This window comes from Copadichromis virginalis, linkage group LG4 (genome assembly GCF_057382275.1).
Source record: "Copadichromis virginalis isolate Kocher_CV1m ecotype Utaka linkage group LG4, C_Virginalis_male_GT1.1, whole genome shotgun sequence".
Classification (NCBI taxonomy): domain Eukaryota; kingdom Metazoa; phylum Chordata; class Actinopteri; order Cichliformes; family Cichlidae; genus Copadichromis; species Copadichromis virginalis.
The window spans coordinates 29803412-29824955 of record NC_140621.1 but is presented as its reverse complement, the minus strand read 5'-3'; the positions used below and the strand labels follow the sequence as shown (position 1 = coordinate 29824955).

Sequence of the window (21544 nt, the reverse complement as noted above, 5' to 3'; positions counted from 1 at the left end):
ACCTTAAGGAGTTTGTGCAAAGAGTGATAACAGGCCCAAACTTGCATAAGTGGGAGTTGAGTCTATAGGATTCTATGTAATATCAGTTTTGTTTACCCGCTATAACAGAAAACACTCAATTCAATTAAACTTGGACATTGATCATTAGCTTGACGTTTGTTTTTCAAGGTGAAACATTCAAACATGGGGGAATCTCGACCTACCACTCTCAACCAGGGTAACCTACAGGCATGTTTCCTCTGTGTTGACTTTCTAGAGAGCAGCTACACTCTCCTTCCACATGTCAAACAATCACTGGAGTGATATTTAAAGGGCCTATCACAAGTTAGTCACACCCTGAAGCATACCATGCTTTTTCTGTTAAAAAAAATACTTAAATTAGGCTACTGATACCATAATGTTCTATTGAGGACTTTCAAATAATCTTAATGCTTTCTGAAACTAAAGGAATAAATGCACATTTAAGAAATTTCTGCACTGGCTTTACTTTTCAGTCTCAGAAGCTAAATCCAGTTTTATGCGCTGGTAAATTATAAACTGATCCCATCAAAGAGCTCATGCCCATTTCTGTCGGAGGTCTAAGTGTCAGTAAGACTATTAAATGTATATTAGGAAGCTTGAATTGGTAAGTCATAACCACTACAGATCACATGATTACCCTCCTCAGTTACCAGAGAAACTAGAACCGTCTTTAAATGGGCAAAGTAGGGGAGAGGGCAGAAGACAGAGCCAAGATAAAGCAGCTCAACAACCCCAAACAATGTGCAGGCTGAATGAGCGCACTGAATCACATCTCAGTTTCTATTGGACTAATGGCGGGACGCTTACATTGCTTGCTTTAAATATAATTCAGTTTGCGCTGTTCTCACGTACACTCTTCCATTACTTAAGTTTCCTTTCTATTTATCGTATTAGTTCACTCATGCTCACAATCAAAGCTCCTTTTCCTCCTCAACTCCTATTCATAACTACCCCACTTCTCCTCTTCATTAGGTCATGATGTCTGCTCAAGCCAGCCCCCCACCCCGCCACACACTGAGCTCTCCTTACAGAGTACTCTGACCATAAAGCTGGATTTCAGACAAACTTACATGTCTGCTGGGCTTTGCCTTTGCGGGAGCTCTTGGACTCGCACCACACGGTGAGTCCGTCCTCCAGCAGCCGCATGCTTCGGTTCCTTTGCCAACTTGTAGACCGAACTTTCAGCATGCTGGAACCTGCCATCATCACGCGTATGTCCTCATTTTCATGAAGCCCTGGAGAATACACACATTCACAAAACAGAGCTGTTAATGCATGCATGACTCTGGTTGACACTGTGCAAATGCATCATCAGCAACTTAAGTTCAGCTTGTCTTCACATACATGCCTATTGTTTGATCAGTTTAATCAGGTTCATAAGTGCACATCTGTTTTCCCAAGTTCCTTAACTCTAATGCCAAACATATTATATTTGATACAGGAGTTTATGTCAGTGTTTTGAGACCTCTAAATCATCATCAACAAAACTTAAAATTAATTGCACATTACATTTTTGGGCAATAGATTGCACAAACGCCAGATGCAGTAAAACTGATACTGAAATTAAAAGTCACATATGCAAACTGATATCTCATTTCTTTCTTTTTTGTCAGAAGGTTCAATAAACACTCCAGTATGATTTTTTTTTCTGACAGTTATTTAGTGAGTCAAGCTTCACAGGGCATACTTTTATGAAATTTTAGACAAATGACAGTGCAATGCTTTAACTGAAGTGCTTAGCACAAAATGACAGTGCTTACAGATTCATCCATCCATTCTCTTCCATTCTTATCCTTTTGAGGGTCGCAGCGGGGCTGGAGCCTATCCCAGCTGTCTTAGAGCAAGAGGCAGGGTACCACCTAGACAGGTTGCTGGTCTGTCGCAGGGCTAACACAAAGACAGACAACCATTCGCACTCACGTTCACAACTTTAGAGTTACCAATTAACCGAACTCCACTAACTGCATGTCTTTGGACTGTGGGAGGAAGCCAGAGTACCTGCAGAGAACCCACGCAAACAATATAATGTTTACTATGTTTATGCATCAAGACTGACAGAAGAAGTTTTCTATAAGGGCTTGAAGTGCTGCTGTTTAAAGTTTATGCACACAACCTTCTACACTGAATATCTAACGAGTTTGGTCAGTAGCTTGACAAGTGTTAAATGTTTGCTAAATGCAGCAGCTAGTGTGTTGTTATCATCATTTCCAATAAGGACACAATTAGCAGTTTGAATTAAGACAAAACTACCCTATGGAGAGTCACAAATTATGCATGTGAGTCTGTAGTGGATTTATGAAGTGAACTATGGGTTCTGAGTACGTACTGTTAGCATGCAACATGCATTAACTTCAGTGAAAAGCTCAAGACATCATTGCCCGTGTTTGATGTGAATCTCATCGGTTTTGATCAAAAGTCTGACCTAGATGAAGCAAAAGGGATCACCTCTAAAGTATACTTCATGACATTCAGCCAGAGGCATTACAAATGTGACAATAAGCCATAAAGGGTCTACAAAATTTTGTGTCATTCCATGTAAGGAGTGTAGAGACATATCCTGGGGTCAACAACCGTTACTATCAAAAGAACAATTATTGAATAACTTTTGCCCAACAAGTTCTGTGTGGAGCTGCAAAACATATTTGAACCTCATTTTAAAACTGACTGCATATGAAGCATAGATTCATCAGCATTACTAATAGGTGTAAAAAATTTAATCACATGTGGCTACTCTGCTTTGTGATATTTCTAATTACTTTTAACCTTTTAAACAGTACATTTGCACAATAACTGAAACTAGCCCTCTGACTGAACAATGGGCTGTGAGGTCAGCTCCTTGATCATTAATATGCAAATTATCAGTTTCAGTCATTGTGCCGTGTACTGTTTATAAGGTTGGGGAAACCTTCAGTCCGCTGAAACTGAAGAAGTCACCTGGATGAGTGATGAAACATTTCTCACACTGAAAATGCAACGACCAGGTGAACAGAATCAACCTTTTGGGAGTTACTTACCTGGATGATTGAACATGCTTTAAGACACTGTGATGGTGGAAACTGATCAAAAGTCGCTAATTTTGATATTGCATAAAAGAGTTTTAAAATAATACTAAAATAACATTTTAAAAAAATAAGGCAGTTCTCATCTTTTTACTTCAGCTACATACAGCAATCAGCCTTTGGCCCTGTAAACACAGCCTGTTCTTTTTAAATCGCCTGTTTTATTATTTGCTCATTTCTTCCTGCAGAGCAAATCAGTAAGCCTGTCACGGCTGGCGGAGGGAGCCGTGTGGTGTGGAGGAAAAGGAGGACCCAAGATGCAGCAAACTGATGATACGAGTGATGTTTTATTTACAAAGGTGGCGGTGACAAAAACAGGCAACGAGGTATGAGTACTTTACAAACGGAAACCTAAACTGGGAGAAACTAAATAGCAAACCTGAGACCGTACAAAGGGGGTGCGGGGCAGAGGGACGCAGAGACAGGACACCATGGAACGCAGATGAATGCAGAGATACGCAGAAATACACGGATGAGTGCAGACGAGCCGACGAGGAGCACAGGCAGACACCAACTATAAATACACACACCAGGTAATGAGGAAATGGCACACAGGAGGGGACACAGCTGGAACTTAATGGGCATAACGAGACACAGACCTACAAAGTAAAACAGGAAATCTAGAACCCGAACCGGACACAAGGGGGGAGGACACAGAATAACTAGAACAGAGGGAAATAGTCACAAAACACAAAACGCTGGGTCAACGACCCAGGACCATGACAAAGCCAGCAGCGCTGGCAGTGAAAGCAAACAAATCTGTCCGCACACCATTTCCTCAAGAACTTTTTTTTCTTCCCCCATTTATAACTAGGGAGACTAAATGTTCATTACATCCATGCAATCCACTGAGCCTCATATTGGAGTAAATGAAAATTAAGAGGATAACACAGGATATGCTTTTTTAAAAAACCCAAACAAAGTCATTGGAGACTTAACTCAACCTAAACCACTGTTTACATTTTCAGAACTGTAGTATGTGCCATTTCTGCAGCTTTAGCATGCCTAGCTATCTTACCCATCAGTCACTTAGGCCTAGAGAGTGTTTGGCAACCTTTTGGAAACCTCTGGTTGTTTTGATAGAGGGTGCTCTATCAAAAACCTTGTTGTGATTGCTTTGGTTGCTAGCAGTTAATTGTGGTTACCTGTGGTTTGCATGAAAGATGCTGATTTGTCTGCAAATACTCTCTAAATGGTAGTGAAATTTGAAAAAGTGTGGTGGAAACCAGAAATGTAGAACGTTCACCTCCAGAGTAAAAGTTCCACGTCAGCGCTGAAGCCAACACATTGCAACAGGTGTAGCTTTGACTTTGAAGGTGAATGGTGTCCGTTTCCAATTTGCAACACAATTACAGTTTCACAACCACTTGGCAAGCAGTTTGTGTTTACAGACAAGCTGCCATCTTACACCCAAACTGCCGTAACCACAGCAAACTGCTAGTGAAAGCAATCAAAATGAGGTTTTTGGTATAGCATTGTAATCAAATTAACACTAGCAACTCCCACCAGCTGCTTGCCAACTGGTTGCACAATACATGCATTTTTCCCTATTAGATGGTCACAGACTGATCTGTAGGCCTCTGTGATTGGGGCCTGACTAAAATATCACTCCATCTTGAAATAATCTCAGAAATATTGTAAAATAAAATGTGGTTTTTTTATGTGTCTCAGTACTTAGATGTCATCACCTAATTTTTTAAAAAATGTGACTTTATAGTTGCTTTCGTGTTTATCTGCTTTATTCAGTCCTTTTCTGTTTATCCTTTGAGCTTTTTGAGAGCTTGAGAGTGTTTGCTGGTTTTAAAAATGCCTGCCTTTCATTCAGCCATCTTATTTACTTGAAAACTGACCTTGAACAAATACTTGGACAAATATGCTCAACGCATCTTTTCTTATATCCAAAACCTTGGGCTGTGTTATATATACAAACCTTGGAAAAAATGACCGGTGCATTTGGCGTGTGAGTCAAGCGTTCATGGATCATCTAAAAAAACCATGACTTTATCATTTAGTAGTATTTATCTGTTTTCTTTAGGGTGAATAAACCACTGTCAGTTTAAAAGAAAGCTGATCAATGAGATGTAATTCAGTCATGATAGTTTGTAGATTTACTTCTCTCCGGGGGCAGGAGCAGGCCAAAAGGCAGCAGGAATGAAAGCTGCTATAACAGCTGGAGTATGGACGGCTTGTGAAAATGTTTGTCCAGCTGTATTGCTCGTATTAGTGTTTCCTCGCTATTAACGTCACTGGAGATGCAAGATTCACAATTTCAGTGGTGCCTTAGATAGTAAGCATATATCACCACTTGGCTGTGGAACTGGTCAGGCCATATAATCAATGAAGAAAAAACGCATTGCAAATTTTAAAGGCCCTTTATTGTAGCATAACAGACTTTAAGACTTAAACACAGCAGTTTTTCCACTCTCATTCAGAAGGTTCAAATATGAGAGACCCACAGAGGGCTCAGAGTGTGAAAACTGCCCACTTCATCTTTTATTTTCCTTCTTTCTGTATTTTTTTTAAATGCACATTTGTCACACTTAAATTTAAGATCAATAAATTGTTCATATTAGACAAACACAACCCCTGTAAATACAAAATGCAGTTTTTAAATGATGATTTGATTTATTAAGGGGGAAAAGCTATCCAAACCAACCTGACCCTATGTGATGAAGTAGTCTGCCCCTCTCATTAAACCATGAATGAACTGTGATTAACTTTATGTTTTGAAAAGGTGAATTCAATTATTTCAAGAGCTACACGTAGACTGTTAGAATCTGTGTGTTTTGAGTTTTGTGAGTTTTTGATTCGCTTCTGGATTTATATGTGATTATTACTTATAATGATAACTTTTTATTTGCCTAGTGCTTTGGTGTTTAGTATTTTTCCACCCAGTGCTTATAATTCTAGTTTTTAGTCCCTTTTTTGGTTGAGTCAGTTCCCTTTTTTGTCCACTCTGTCTTAGTCTTGTTTCCTTGGTTGTTTCTCTGTCTGTTTGTGTCCAGTCTCCGTCTCTGTATTTGTTTACTTTTGTCTGTGTCTACTCTGCATTTCTGTTTCCTGTTTACTTCATCACCTGTTTTTTTATTTCACATGGTCCCTGTCTGTTTCTCCAGTCGTGTCCCCTTGTCTGTCTGGTTTCTCCGTGTCCAGTCGTTTTAGTGCCGTATCCCCTCAGGCTTGTCTCCATTTGTTTATTTTCTTCCCTGGATCAAGTTTGTGTGTCTGGAGCTTGTTTCCTGCCTCTCGTCCTATGTGTGTTGTGTTGAGTTTTGCTTGTTAGCCTGATTTAGTTCACCTGTGTTCCCCGGTGTGTTCAGTTTAAGTTCCTTGTATCCTTGTTTCCTGCATATTCAGCAATAAAGCTGCTGTCAGCTTCAGTTCTCCATCTGAGTCCCGCATATTGGGTCCACACCTCTGGATGCCACACAGCAACATATAACACAGGCCTAACTACAACCAGACCCAGTGAATCAAAAAATCATTTACATAGAACCTGTCTGACAAAGTAGAGTAGTCTAAGAAAGAAAATCTCAAAAAGCAACCTATCACACCATGATCTACAAGACTGGGCAAAAATAGTATCCATGGGACAGTTCCAAGGTGAAAACCACACAGGCTTGTCTCACATTTGACAGAAAACATCTTGATGGTCCCCAAGACTGGAAATAATATTCTGTGTACAGACAAGACAACATTTCGGGAAGGTATGAGTCCTATTGGATCTGCTATAAAACTAACAGCATTTCATAAAACGAACATCATGGTAGTATAACGGGCTGAGGCTGCTTTGTTAAAACTGATGGACCCCTGGACTCTGCTCTCTACCAGAAAATCCTGAAAGATGAAATCCAGCCATCAGTTCATGACCTGAATCTGGTGACCAAAGTTCCTCCACAGTGACGTGAAAGACTCAGTCAGTTATTGCAAATGCTCGATTGCAGTTGTTCCTGTCAAAGTAGCACAACCAGTTATTAGATTCCGGGAGCAGTTGCTTTTTCACTTAGGGCCAGGGCTGGACTGGAACAAAAAATTGGCCCGGGCATTTTGACTACAGACCGGCCCCCCAGGTATTACAGGAAAAGCCATAAAGCCTTTGAATGAAAACAGACGCTGTTGTGAAAGTGATGGACACTGTCTTGTTGGTATATGTATGATTTCTATACATTTTACGTCAGATAAAAACTTTGGTTGTAATCTTCAGATAATTATTTAATAAAAGCAAGACATTTTAAATGAGAATAAGAACATATTTCTTTGTGCCCCCTTTTCCCTGTTAATGCCCTACCTGGCCCCCTGGCAAAACTTTGCTAGATCCGCCCCTGCATAGTTACCAGCTGTCAGCGTAAAAAAGGATCCTGGTGTTATTTGTCTCTCAGAAACAGTTCATAACTTCCCTTTAACTCATTCATGTCACCTAAAAGGTAAACCTGTTTGTCCATCACCTGTTCAGCTTGATGATTCAGTAAGGACATCTCCTGGTTTCATCTTCATGTTTCCCTCTCACCACGTATCCAAACCGATATCATGACCAGCAGCTTAACAGCTGTGGTTCCAGCAAACATCAGCTGATACTTGAAATTAATATTAAACAAATTCTAACAACAGCTGATCAAGCTTAAACGTGCAGCTGTTGTTTAGCGCGACATCCGCTGGTTTCCTCTTTCTGGCGCAAAGTGGGCGATAAACAAACAAGAGAGAAAAGCTGATCAGCTGATCATTGATCAGTTTCATGATCGTGTTCATTGAAGTAGAAACAGGAGAGGGAGGGGAAAGAATGAGCAAAGAATGAGCAAAGAAGAGGCAGCTGACAGCGTAAAGACAGAATAACTCCAGCAAATGCCCCGTATGCCCGATGGCCAGTCCAGCTATGCTTAGGGCCAAGTAGGTTTGGATAGATTTATTTTAATTAATTAATTATTAAATCATCATTTAAAAGCAACATTTTGTATTTACTCAGGTTATCTTTGTCTAATTTTACATTTTGCTTGATGATCAGGACGAGGTCAAATACTTTTCCACTGTGTATTTCAACAGGTTTTTTTTTTATGTATTTATAGTAGTAAGGAGTGTTTCCTTTAAATTATGCATGTTTGTGACTTTGCTGCTTTCTCATTTAGTTAATCATTTCAGTAAATGTGAGGTTAAAAGGTTAAGTTGTTACATTTCTCATTGGGAGGGTTTGAAAATGTTTTGACTTTCACTTTAAAAGTTCTTAATCAAGTAAATGTATCTGAATATGTAAATGCTTCAAACAACTGGTTTAACTGGTTTAAAAAGTTATGTTAAGAACTTGGTTGCTGCAAATAGCCTATTGAATAGGCATAGGTTAGTTGCGTTACTAGGCAATAGTAATGCAACTAACACAGGTGTTAAACAGCATTCAGCCATGGCATGTTTAGTTTTTTGCAAGAACAAATGGGCTCTCTTATGGAACCTTCCCTTTTAGTACTGCTGAAGGAAACAGCCAAAACCAGCTCTCACTCACTGCTCAAATTATTCTTCAGGCTTTAGTCTTTTCTGTTCATGTCTAAAGAAAGGGCTTGATTTGTTTCTTTAGCTCTTAAATCACAGTCCTCATCGTGTCAGTGCCAAGTTCTGGAGTAAGTAATGGACCCCCAAAGTTATAGCAAACAGAAACTTCCCTCCACTCTCTCCCTATCCCTGAAAGCGCACTGGGTGAAACCATGGATTTCTCCCCATCAGGGTTGAAAACAAAGAACTCCCCCTGCCAGGCCGTCCATAACAAGCCTGTTTTTCCAAGCTGTTACCACATGCAAGGCATTCCCACAAGCACAGCACAAGGACCTGATTAACTGCAGGTCAGTGACCACGCTAAGCTACCCAAACAGCCTTAACTAGCTCTCTCTCAACCTCCTGCTTCACTTTTTATTATTCCCTCTCCCGCTACAGCCACATTCTTGTTTTACTGCCTGTATAATTTTATTATCTGCCCACAATGCAAAGTGCGAGTAGCTACAAGTCCCCAAGTGTGGCCATATCCACAGATTTAAGAAATTTGGTACAGTTTGGTGTACTTCTGAAAAGCCTCTTCATAACATTTCGGTTTAGCATGTTGGTGTACTATTTTAAAAGAGGCTGAAAAGTCTGTAGCATAGAAGTGTTTTTGCCCCAGTTCTAATGTTATTGTACGAAACATGCTCACAAATGTCAGTGTTTACTGATATTTACCATGTTTACTGTCTTAGTTTGCCATTTTGATTTGCTACCTTTTGCTAATGAGCTATTACCAACAGATATTTAGTCATTAATTAAAGCTGTGATTTTAATGATGATGTTGTAAGAAAAAGTATGCTAATTTGCTTGATAAGCCTAATGTAATAGCACACTCGGAGTAAAAAAAACCCGCTGAGGCAACACTGACAATTTAAAAGGTTTTAAAAAAGTACAACTGTTAAACCTTATCTTTAAATCAAGATAGAGTCCAGATATCCATCAAAAAGAGGCGCTTACTGAGAGTGGGTTTTGTCAGCAGGTACATGTAAACAAGTCAGCTAGCTGACATCTACAGAAGCTAAAGCTTAGCTTATTCTGGCTGAAGTAGCTCCAAATCACCAAACTTTAAAGCACTGCTAGAGTTTGTGCATAAAGATGAAAACTAAACACCGGTTATATTTTGGTAATTAGTAAAGTTTGGCTAATTAACACATACAAATGAGCCGACTTTTAACAAGGTACACCTTGTTAATACCAGGCCGGGCCTGTGACGGCCTATATGCTAGTTATAACATCAATTCAACAAGTTTCTGGAAACATTACTCAGAGATTTGTCTATTTTGACGTGATAATGTCATGCATTGGTCTTGCTCTCTGGAAATTTTTTACTCTTCTCTGGAAAAACTAGGAATTACTGTGCAGAAAATCACAGTAGATCATCAGTTTCTAAAATACTCAGAGATCATCTTGTCTGGAACCAACAACTGTGCCACATTCAAAATCTCTCCAATCACCTTTCTTTCCCATTCTGATGCTCAGTTTGACCTTTGGGGGGGTTATCTTAACCGTGTATACAAGACTATAATGCAATCACTGCCACATGATTGGCTCAACAAATATTTGTACCACTTCAAATCAGGCATTCTTAGGATAATACTCGCACAGTGGCACTCTCTTAGAAATAAAGGGTTTTCAATAAAAGTACTCAAGGATCATTCAGTGAGGAGCAACATCTGCAATTTCTCCAGTTGGCAAAGGCAACTGTGATAATGCGGCAGGAAGAAGACATAAAACTGCAGCCAAGAGAATGTCTGGGATGACACGATCCAAAATACAAGGTTAGTTAAGAAGATGTTGTGTAGTTTTGAAAAAGTATAATCCCAAAATTATGGCTAGACAGGTATTTATAATTTGCTGAAATAATAATGTCTGGGACAGTTAACCCAGACGCTGTACTGTACACTGAGTTTTTAAAAGCCTACTTAAGAGGGATGCTACTAATGAGCATTGCTTTAAAAAGTGTTGCCTCCTGTAAATGAGTTCCTCAGTCAAAGCAGTAAAAGCTAGGACTGAAAAACACAGTTCATCTCCTATGGAGGTAACAGAGGTGTGCATCACATATTTAATGTCAATTAACCAAATGTTCATGCAGGAAAGAGAAAGGGACACCACAGCCAATAAGATTCCTTCTCAGGGGAACGTGAAAGTAAATGAAATTTCATGACAATACAATGAATAGTTAGAAGAGATCTTTTCGTCTCAACCCAACAGACTGACATTATCTAGCTCTACAACTGTGCCACTTGCAAGTGGATAAAGCAAATAACGGAAAACAATTAACATTTTAATTAACTCAGCAATGGAGATTCCTCCGAGGGTGCTTTGACACTGTGAGCAGCAGTGTAGCTTTAACGCTGAAAGGAGGATTAAAATCCAAATAACTATATCAGCTGGTCAGTGCACTGTGCTTGCATGAGTCCTCTTCACTCAGGCCCACATACCAGCTCCTCCCGGGACACGGTTCACGTTTCTGTCAGCATAGCAGCAGTCACAAGAGTCAGCTAGCATGGATTCTCGCATAAAGATAGACAAGTATAGGGGCTGTAGATTTAATACGGGCCAATTAAAGTTTCTCAGCTCTGTCGCATAGCTGTCCCCTCTAGGAGGCAAACAGTGGCATCCAGTCTGCATCTCCAAAATCAAAAGTGTTTAGGCAAAATGATGAGATTCCAGCTCAAAAGAAGAAAAATGATCAGTTGGAAACCGTATTTTTCTTCTTTGGAATCGGGACTCTCTGTGGAATTTCCTGATGTGAACCCCCCCAACCCCCCAAAAAAGGACTGAGTAGAAAAAAGTGAGTGTTATTTGGAAATGCAGAATCGTTGCCAATGGTTTCTGGACAGCAGGGAGTTGAACATGAAAGCAGAGCAGCCTCTTTGCATTCAGTCGAAAACAAACAGCTTTTAGTCAAACGTTCTCTTTGTCTCTTATAATGAATGAAACATCATTTATTTGCTCATTAATAAGCAAGTTATGACCACACAGTAAGCAGGACTCACTGTGTGCGACTAGACTCGCTCTGAACAATATCTGGATTCCAGTAAAATATTAAAAAAATGTTGCGAAATAAATGAGCTTTTGTAAAAAACTGTCATTTTATTTGCCAATATGTGGTTAAATATGCCGTCAAAGCACAATTTAAGGTTGCAATGCGTATTAACAAGGCTATGATCGTGATTTTTAAGCCACATTAAAGTCAAACCTCTACTGTTGATTTACTGTTTTCCAACCTGAGGTTGGCAGACTTAACCATAGGCAGGAGAAAACCAGACTTTGAGAGCAGTATGGTTTGGTAGAAGGGAAAGGGGATTCCTATTTTCTTTTGGACAGTGCACAACTTGAAAAAAAATTGAAATTTGAATGGAGTTGAATAGAGCTGACTTTAGCTTGAACACGTCAGTATATATTTTACCTTTTGTCTAATAAACTGGCAATACTTTTCTTTGCTACAGTGTGAGCCTGCACACACAAAAACAGCGGAGCTGTGATTATTTAGAAAAAAAAAGGTTATTCACAATCAAATTCAAATTCAAATTTTATTAGTCACATACACAGTCGGAATAAGTGTCTGTTGTTACACAACTGATGCTATTTATTGTATGTTGGGGCTCAGTTAGATCCCACTGAGGTTAAATCCTTCTAAACACCTGACCATTCAAACCGAATAACAGATGATAACCTTGTTGATTGTGACCTGTTTGGCCGGGAATGTTGTTGACCACAATCGCAGACATAAAGCATATGTAAAGCTCTCAGATTTACAGCTGAGTTTACTCAGATACCAAACAGATACCACGTATTCCCTGCAGCGGCCTCCGAAAACATCACCTCAGCTCACGATCGTGTTTACATTCATCTTGTAGATGCAACGTGTGAAATTGTCCCATCTCTTCGGTCTAAACCGACTGAAACTCATCATGGATGTTGTTTTGTAAATCCTTGGCTTATGCAGGCTGTTGGCTCACACAAGAAACTAATTGCTGTGTACCACCGTTAACAGCGCTGCCAACAGCCGCAGACTCTCTCCCTGAAATCAAATCCCCCAAAACCCCTGTGGGGACGTCTGTGGCAATGAATATATTTATCCATGTTTGCGCTAGTCTGATTCAAACATGGATTATCTCAAAACTAACAAATCTCTGCCTCTCAGGCCACATTCGTCACTTTGGCTCACTGTGAGTGAGAAATGTTTGAACGAGGAAGGCGGATCAGTCCTGTGACACCACATGACACAAAACCTTTGAACTTAGGTCAGTCCCACCTGCAGATTGCGAAACTATTCGGTGTTTTCGCTTTGATGTGAAAGCGGCTAAAACATGGTGGGTGGACAGTCACCTGACAAATTTATGACAACAAGTGGTGGTGGTGAGTCTACTTGGGTGACCTCACGTGCTTTATTATTAAGTATTAGTGGGACACTCAAATATAGCAATGCCAGTGTTGCGTTTTCAGGCGCAGATACAGTTTCAGACTTCAGTAATGCTTAAACAAGTCTGTGCATAGTGTCAGAGTTTAAACATGGTGCCACTGCAGAAGTATGGATCCATGTTTACACACTGTTGCAAAAACATTAAAATTCTGCATTTCTGTTTTCACTAAACATGCAAGAAGAGCTGAATTTATAAGAGATTGTTTCTGCATACTGTTTTTACTTATTAAGGTCTTTGCTTTCAATCACAATTTTGGCCTATAGCGACTTTAGGATAAATAAAGTCGTTATTTGCAGCCACCCCCTTACCACTAGGGGCTGCCACAGCAGATAACTCCACATGTTTGATTTGACAGAGTTCTTAAACGGATGCCAACCCCAAAAAACTTGTATCTCTGGCAAGAATCAAACCAGCAACCACTACACCACTGCAGATAAAACAATTATTATGCCCCATTCTGGGTTGTTATAATTATCTTCCTGGAGTTTAACGTCATGATCCAGAGTCTGTTTATCAGTAATCCCCCAAGTTTCACATTTTCCTCTCCTGGTGCGTTTCCTGTATCTTGTCTAGTCCCCATCTCTGCATTAGAGAGCCTCTGTTTAGTTATTCCTCGTTTTATTTAGTTAGTTTCTCGTGTGTTTTATTTAATTTTGCATCTTTTGTCTCATTTTCTTCAGTTAGGTTCAGCTGTGTTAACGGGTGTTTTCCATACCCCTGATTACCCCACGTGCATATTTAATCCCTTATGGTTTTCTTAGCTCATTGTTGTGCTGTACTGTGTCAGCTTGTTAGTGCCTCCCTCATATGTTCCTGTTTCGATTACTTTGTGCTGTTCTTTGTCAGCTAACTGGACTTCCTGTTTCAGTTGACCAATAAAACACTTAATACTCTATTTTGTTTATAAGATATTAAGAAAAAGAGTTGGATTTACTTCCTCAGTAATTGTGTTAAAATTATGATTTAAAACTGACCAAAAATAATTATGATACTGCAGACCAGAAATACTCAGACCAGCCCATTTTACACCACCAACCATGCCATGTTCAAAGTCACTTCAATTACCTTTCTTCCTCATTCCAGTGCTCCGTTTGACCGTCAGCAGGTTGTTCTAATCATGTCTACATGCCTAAATGCACAGTGTTCCTGCCAGGTGATTGGCTGATTACCTATTTGTCTTAATAGGCAGTTGAACAGATGTGCCTAATTAGGTAGTCATGAGTGCATTCCTCATGCTTATGCTGTTACAATGTTGGATGCTCATGTGAAACACTGCCAAAGTTTCAGGCTTCATGCTGCTCTGAATGCTCAGTTTCAGACCGGTTTCTACTCTTGGCTATGTGCCACTGTACATCAATGAGAGTGGAAATCCCTGATATAGTACAGCTTATTACTGGATCATATTGTGCCAGTGCAACACCTCAAGATAAATATTTACAAGTGAGTCATGCAAAACTACTCTACTAAAGTCCAGGAATTAAAAATATGGGGTTGGGTAAAAAAACACAATACGTCCCGTTTATACATATAAAACTGAAAAGAAAAAAAAAGAAATAAAATAAAAAGCAAAGATTTCATCCAACATTTCTGTCTGTGAGCTAATTTTGTATGCCTGCATATATACGTCGTTAACACTGGTTCAGCCTTCCAGAAATCCAGCGTCTTCTCAGAGATTCTGACAGGTGCGCTATGGCTGCTCAGCAAGTGTCTATTTTGGGGCGAGTTTGGGAAGGGGCAGTGACATATCGGGACTGAACTGTGAGGGGAGTAGGCTGAGATGGGAATGGCGAGGAGCCTGAATCAGAGCAGTAGTCCAGTGAGCAACTCTGCTCTTCATAAACACATGACTGTTGTAACTACACCCACAAATACTCAGAACTTCGCTTCTGTTTGATGCCATTATCTGTAAGCTCGGTCATTACTCACTTTCTAAGAACATCATCATTTTAAAAAAGCAAACCTGTTATGCCTGTTTTGTTAATGTATTTTTTGTAAACTGGGGGAAGTAAATGAATGACACGAATTAACGAGACTACAAATTAAACCAAACAATCTGTAACTAAGAAGTGAGCAATTATCAATGAAAGTAGGTGAAATGAATCATCTTTTCAGAAAGATGCAAAGATTTCTCGAATTACACCGCCTTCTAAGAGAAACTATGTTATGAATTATGAAGGCATAAATAGCTACCGATTATAATTGCTGTCTTAGAAAAAGGCAACATAACAAACAAGGTGACTAAAAATCACTGAAGCCTCAGTTAAGTTTGTACCAACAATGAGCGGAAAAACAAAACAAAACACTTCAGCCTGGAGCTGACGGTGAACTCCTAGGAGCAGGTCAGATTTGGAGGTGTCCTTACCGAGCCTCCTGATGAGGTCCGTCGTCTTCTCATTCACTTTCCTCCTGTGCTCCCTGGGACTGGTCTTGCCGGTGCCTACGCTTAACATGATCGCTACATAAACTCCAGCGAAATAAACTTAAGCTTGTAACTTTAGGGGTTTGAGGAAGCTGAGGGCGCAGGTGTCCTTAAACTGCCCCAGACAGACCCCCAGCCCGCAGAAAGAGAGCGAGCGAGAGAGAGAGAGAACCGACCGCAGGAGTCCCCTCCCCAGATTTGCTACTCATGTTTGTGCGCAGGACTCCAAACGAGTCGCACGCTTCTGGAGCCAACACCTTACTCCTCCTCCTCCTCTTCCTCTTCCTGCCCCAACGAAAACGTAAAGGGACCTTGGTGGTGGATCAGGTATGGTCAAGTCCCCCTCCATACATTAATTTGTATACACACTTGTTTAAATGGTTTAAAGCGCACTATGTGCGCACAGAGTCTCAACAGTTGCGTATCAAAGCGTTTTTGGTTAAATCTGTTCTTCAAAAAAAACCAAAAAACTTTTTATGGGACCTTTTTGTTTTTTGTAAATAAAATAAATAAACCCAAATATAGACTTGTTTGAAATGTTTATTTCGAGTTTATTTTGCGCGGATGCCATGCTGTATTCCAAAAAGAAAAATTGTGCTGTTTCACCTACCTTTTCATATATAAATTTTAAAAAGCTTGCATACTTACATGAATATAGTGGCGTGATTAACGTCCACAGGCAAAGAGCAGGTTACCCTTTGTCTAGGCTCAGCAAACATTTAAACAGCTGAAATCTTTTCTTTCAGAGGAGGTAAAGCAAACATATAACCCTGATTGTTCAGGCAAACTTTCAAATATGTAAACACCTTCCTCTAAATGGAGATCAAGAGCAGAAAAAAGTGCTTCCACTTTAGTAAAACTGTTCCCCATTCAAATGCCAGTGACTGAGGAGCTGGCGTCCCCTGTTGGTTATTAAAAGTAACTGCTTAGCTCTCAACAACAACAATCAGTTCCGTAATGCCACATTCATCATCTGTGGCCAGTATGTTCATGCTGTCTGCACGGATTTAAAGGGTTGGTTATGAAAGTGAAAACCTGCACTGCAGTCTTTTTTAATTTTTTGATTATTAGATGGTGCTCACAGTACCAGAGCACTGCCTGCAAACTTAATTAAGTCTTAGTAATGGAGTTATAACAGAGAGCAGAGAGTGACAGAGCTGAGTCACAGCCATGTGCAAAGGAAACACACACGTACAGGTTTGGTAGGCTGGGTGGATGGAGCCTAAGGTGATGTTTCTTTAACCTGGTCATTTAATGAAGCTGGTGGATTGACTGTTTCCCTTACTAAAACACCCATCTGGACCTGCTGTCTGCACAAACTCCTCCTGCACCTCCTCTTCAGGCCCGTGCACCAGCGTATAATAGTATATTACACATATCTTTCATCTCCGCTCAATTGCAGCAACTACTATGTTGGACAGGGTGAGAGATTAAGTCATGCCTGCTAATCCTCACAAGCTGTGATCTATGCAGGAGCAGCTCTGGTGCTGTAGCTGCGCACCGCTCCTTGATTTGAGAATATGGGAAGCCCTGGTACTGTTTCTCAATCTCCATGGTCATTAGGTTTCATATTAACTAGAACAGATCACCTCCCCTCTCAAAGGATTTCCCAGTTTGCCTTGCTTATTTGCCAAAGCTGAAACTCTGCCTGCTTCTATTAGTAGAAACAGTGGGCCTGTGTTGTTTGTAACCAGTCTTCACTGGCAGTGTTAGGAGAGACCAGTCACCCAACATAAGGCCACAGACTGAATAACCCACTTCTTCCATTAATGGAAGCAAACTGCTTTGTGAAAACTGGACACAATTTGTGGATGACACAGTGAAGCATGCACAGTTAAGGATTAACACAGAATAATGACTAACTCTTTAACCATTGTGACATCAAATATGTATGCATGTAGTATGCACATGTAAATAATGTGCATCAGAAAACAAATAAAACAAATTAACCACATTAACATATTCCACATAAAGGTTTCAACCTTTTTCCCCACAGCATTTTATTTCCATTTGTTTATTTCACACAAGCCGACAATACAGAAAAGTTGTGAATACTGTAGAAGATTATTGGTTTGGCGAGTTACACCCATCTAGAGCTTGCTAACACTAGTTAACTAAAGGGAAACTGGAAAGATCAGGCGCGGTCTACTTCCTGAAAGCAAGACAGTTGCTCAAACGTCTCATGTGAAGGACTGTTTCAAAAAACGAATGTTTTCAGTCTGTTTGTGTATATTTTCGGTACTCTGACTTGTACAGTTCGACTAACTGTGGCAGTACTTGAAATGTGTACACTAATCGCTTTAGTGAAACGAGAAAATCACATCGGAATAAAACAGCCCAGGAATTACGCGGGCCCCATATGAACACGTTGGCCTAGTTAGCAGATGGCTATCATTACCAGTAGCACAGCGCATTGTAGTTGCTTTGCTGTAGTTGAATCGACAAACTGACACAAGCCAAACAATTTTATTTAAAAACGGTCTATCACTCATGGTTTAATACTTTTTATATTATCGCTACACGGTAGCGTACGCTAACTTACGTTAGCTTACCTAGCTTTAGTGCAGTATGGCGTTTTTCGTCATACTCAGACCGACTAGGAGCGTTTTCTGTGACCAATGAGTTAAACGTTAAGTTTATTTTTGTTGTAGTACGTATGGCTTCGTATGTATGTGGAGTAGTGTAGTGTTTAGTTTGGGAGCCACGACACGTAGCGCCCGTTGGCTAACGTTTGGCTAACGTTAGCTAGCTAGCGTCTCCTTAGCCGTTAACACGAGACAACAGTGTAAAACTAACACTGCGTATCAGAACGTTGGCTCCGCGGAAAAACTCAAACGCTGATCTACACCACTTCGTCAACTGCTAATAGGATTATTGAGCAAGTGTGAGATCGCCTGACCCACCCTTTAACAACGAGGGGTTCGGAACAGCGCTCTCCACGGCAGCTTCACAATAAATGTCGTTTGTTTACGCTGATTCCAGAGTTCCCCTGGCCCTCTGCCCCACAACATATCACTCCGCACAGAAGAGACTTTTGACACGGAAACATTCAATCTCTTAAATGGCGCCTGAGCAACGCATTTTTATGGCAGCTGACATGTACAAAAATTTATGTTTTGAATAAGCTGTATTTACTTAGTTTCTCAAATGAACGTCGAAGACGGACTAGATTCCGCAAGACAGTTTGTTGTTGTAGCTTAAAATACAGGGGGGGTTAATTGTATGGGTAATTTTGTCCTATGTTGGCTGGATGAGTAAATAAAAACAAAGCCTATTATTGTGTGTTTAAACCACGCATATTTGCTCCAGTTTGCAAATCACTTATTTCAAATGTAAACAGATTAACTTTTAGTTCTTCAATTGCAAACACAACCCCTTCATTTGTAAATAGTAGCGTCCGTAAAATGCCCGGGACTGCTTTCTTTGCGTGGATTACGGTCCTGTGATTGACTATTGATCTGCCCAATCAGAAAATACCTTGAGCTTAGCAACAGCAAAATTATTCTCTGGTCCAATCAACAAAGAGTAGGGTAGGCTTTAGCGGACTCGAGATCCTCTTAATTGATTGGTCAAGAAGCTCGCCAGTTATGGTAGACTTGTGGGCTATGTAGTTTGGTGCGAAGGTCTCCACCCAGGCTTCGCCGAAACGAAAACGTCATACCCCACAATCCATCAGGAGTTGAAAGCAGTAGCATGCGCACGGGTAGAGGCGGAGCTGGTATATAAACACGAGCTCCCTCTTCTTGAGCGGCACACTGGACACTGTTGTGACGGCGGAACGCTGTCTCCGGGTTAACGATAACTCTGACAGCATCGAAACAGTTAATGGTAGTTAGCGACAGTTGCTCTGACAAACCCTTGGAGGAGTAACAAGTGTTTACTGTTCGGAAGTTTACTTTTACTTTGCGCGCGTTTGTTTACAAACGCAAACAATCTCAAAAGTTTCTTTATTGATTACGCGAGATTGTAGAATATTTTTGTTCAAATTAACGTCTTTTTAACGAACTTTAAAACTCAGTCACGGGAGCATGAATATCATCTAAAAATGTGCTAAAGTGGAGCCATAGGAGCGGAACACCAGGATGACTGAGCCAGAGGAGACGACCCATCACCTGAAAACTTCAGCCAGCCCTTCAGGTGGGAGCAGTGGAGACGCGTTGGAGCATCTCCCAGCTAGAAACCATGATGGACCACAAAACGGCGACAGGGGGCGACAGAGCGAGCATAAGCAGGAGCAGCGGGCGGAGAACTGCGAGGATATCAACACAGACAAGTTACGGCAAATGAAAGGCGGGCAGAGGGAGGTGTGCCCTGGGTTAGCAGCCGGAAACGAGGTCCAGAAGTGCCCGATTTCAACTCAGCCTCATCAGAAACGCAGCATCCAAGGAGCGACAGGAGACCACCACACCACACAGGGAAAAAACGCCCAAGACAGACGGCTGCAGGTACAAGTGGATAGTTTGCACATCGACTCTGATACGGGCTTAGATGCGCGTCTAGGCAAGAAAAGGCACAGGCGCAGGACCTCCAAGAAGAAGCGCCACTGGAAGCCGTATAACAAACTTTCCTGGGAGGAAAAGAAAGCCCTAGAAGAGAAGGAGACTGCCAGAGCTTCGCGCATAAGAGAGGAAATGTTCGCCAAAGGGCTCCCGGTTGCCCCTTACAACACAACTCAGTTCCTGATGGACGAGCACGACCGAGAGGAACCCGACCTCAACACCCAGATGGGGGTCAGGCGGCCTTCTGGGGTCGGGGTTTGCATGGAGGACACTGGCAGCGAGGATGAGGTCTTGGAAAACGAGGACCAGGACTACGATGACGGCAGCGGCGGGGGCAGCGATGGCATCGGGAGGCCCGGGAACGCGGGTGGAGAGTTCCTCCAAAGAGACTTTTCCGAGACCTACGAGATGTATCACGTCGAGAGCCTGCAGAATATGACCAAGCAGGAGCTGGTCAAGGAGTACCTGGAGCTGGAGAAGTGCATGTCCCGGTTGGAGGAGGAGAACAACCGGCTGAGACGCGCCGTGGAGCCCGGGGGTCAGAACTGCTCGGTCCGGGTCAAAGAGATGGAGAAGGAACTGGAGAGACTGAAAGCCCAAAACATGGAGCTGCTCCTGAAGAGCCAGCCCAGCAAGGACAGGGGCCAGGTCGCTACAAATTAAAATCCTTTGGATAAGGTAAAACATGGGACTACTGCATTTTTAAAAGAATTTATCATAAGTTTTTCTGTAAGCAGTTTGTCACCTGGACAAAATAAGTAAATATTTGACGTTTCACTTTCTATTTGAGCTGTTAATGTCCCATTCGGTTATTGTTTTCAAGGAGAATTGTAAATATTTCAAATTTGATTTCTTTTTTTTTTCTTTTTTTCCTTTTTTTATAAAGAGGTATTTGAAAAGAAATTTCCGTTTGTTCCTCTGCTCAACTTTGTAGGTATCCATTGACATAAACTGTTCTGTTTTTAATTTTAAGAGCAAATATTGTATGTCGGATTATTTTTCTCCCCCCTCCAGAAACTGAACAAGAAGAACTTGCAGCTAATTGGGCCATCCTTTCAGATACTTTTTTGCAAAAAAAAAAAAAAAAAAAGACTTCAGCGTGAACATTTTAACAGTTGTGTGTTAACCTTTTAGTTCCAATAAAATAATATAAAAATTGAAGTTCTGAATCAGACTGCCATGTGTTGTTCAGCCTGTCCTCAAACACAGGAAGCTGCAGCTAGGAGCTGCTGTCAGTGGCTTTGGTCAGATTTCTTGCAAGGATTCCGATATGGGCCAGACACAAGGCATCAGTGGCCTCTGAATGGAAGACTACATGAGAAGGGGGGATGGGATATGGATGAGATGCTCTTTATGAAAGCTTAGTCCACTCGGAGGTATACAGGAAGACATGCAAGTGGGATTTTATTGTTTATTTTACTACATTTTCTAGGTTGTAATACAGACACACTGTGGTTATTATTTTTGCAAGTCAAGGATCTGCAGAAAATCGTGTCTTTATTCTGACTTGATAATGAATTTTCTCATCATTACAGCTACCAATCACATAATATATATTTACACCCCGCCCCCAGTTAAAATTAGTAACTTCACAAGTTT

At 40.9% G+C, this 21544-nt stretch overlaps 2 protein-coding genes across 2 annotated transcripts in view; one reads left to right on the top strand and one right to left on the bottom strand.

Annotated features, from left to right (window-relative positions):
• The window catches only part of LOC146711807 (1-phosphatidylinositol 4,5-bisphosphate phosphodiesterase delta-3-A-like), a 43598-nt gene extending 27853 nt beyond the window's left edge, over window positions 1-15745 (bottom strand). Inside the window, exons 1-2 of the mRNA XM_085454818.1 lie at window positions 15390-15745; window positions 1092-1256 (exon numbers count right to left, since the gene is read on the bottom strand). Coding sequence (XP_085310944.1) covers window positions 1092-1256; window positions 15390-15477 — 253 coding nt within the window. The 5' untranslated portion in view covers window positions 15478-15745. The remainder of the gene's footprint in view (window positions 1-1091; window positions 1257-15389) is intronic.
• A 3037-nt stretch (window positions 15746-18782) lies between these two features.
• hexim1 (HEXIM P-TEFb complex subunit 1) lies at window positions 18783-21106 on the top strand. Its single transcript, XM_085454817.1, has one exon. It carries the CDS (start codon window positions 19529-19531, stop codon window positions 20606-20608), a length of 1080 nt encoding a protein of 359 aa, XP_085310943.1. The 5' UTR covers window positions 18783-19528; the 3' UTR covers window positions 20609-21106.
• The last annotated feature ends 438 nt before the right edge of the window (window positions 21107-21544 follow it).

What these genes read in the sequence shown, in the direction of transcription:
- hexim1 (XM_085454817.1), top strand. Translation starts at nt 19,529, where the DNA reads ATGACTGAGCCAGAGGAGACGACCCATCACCTGAAAACTTCAGCCAGC.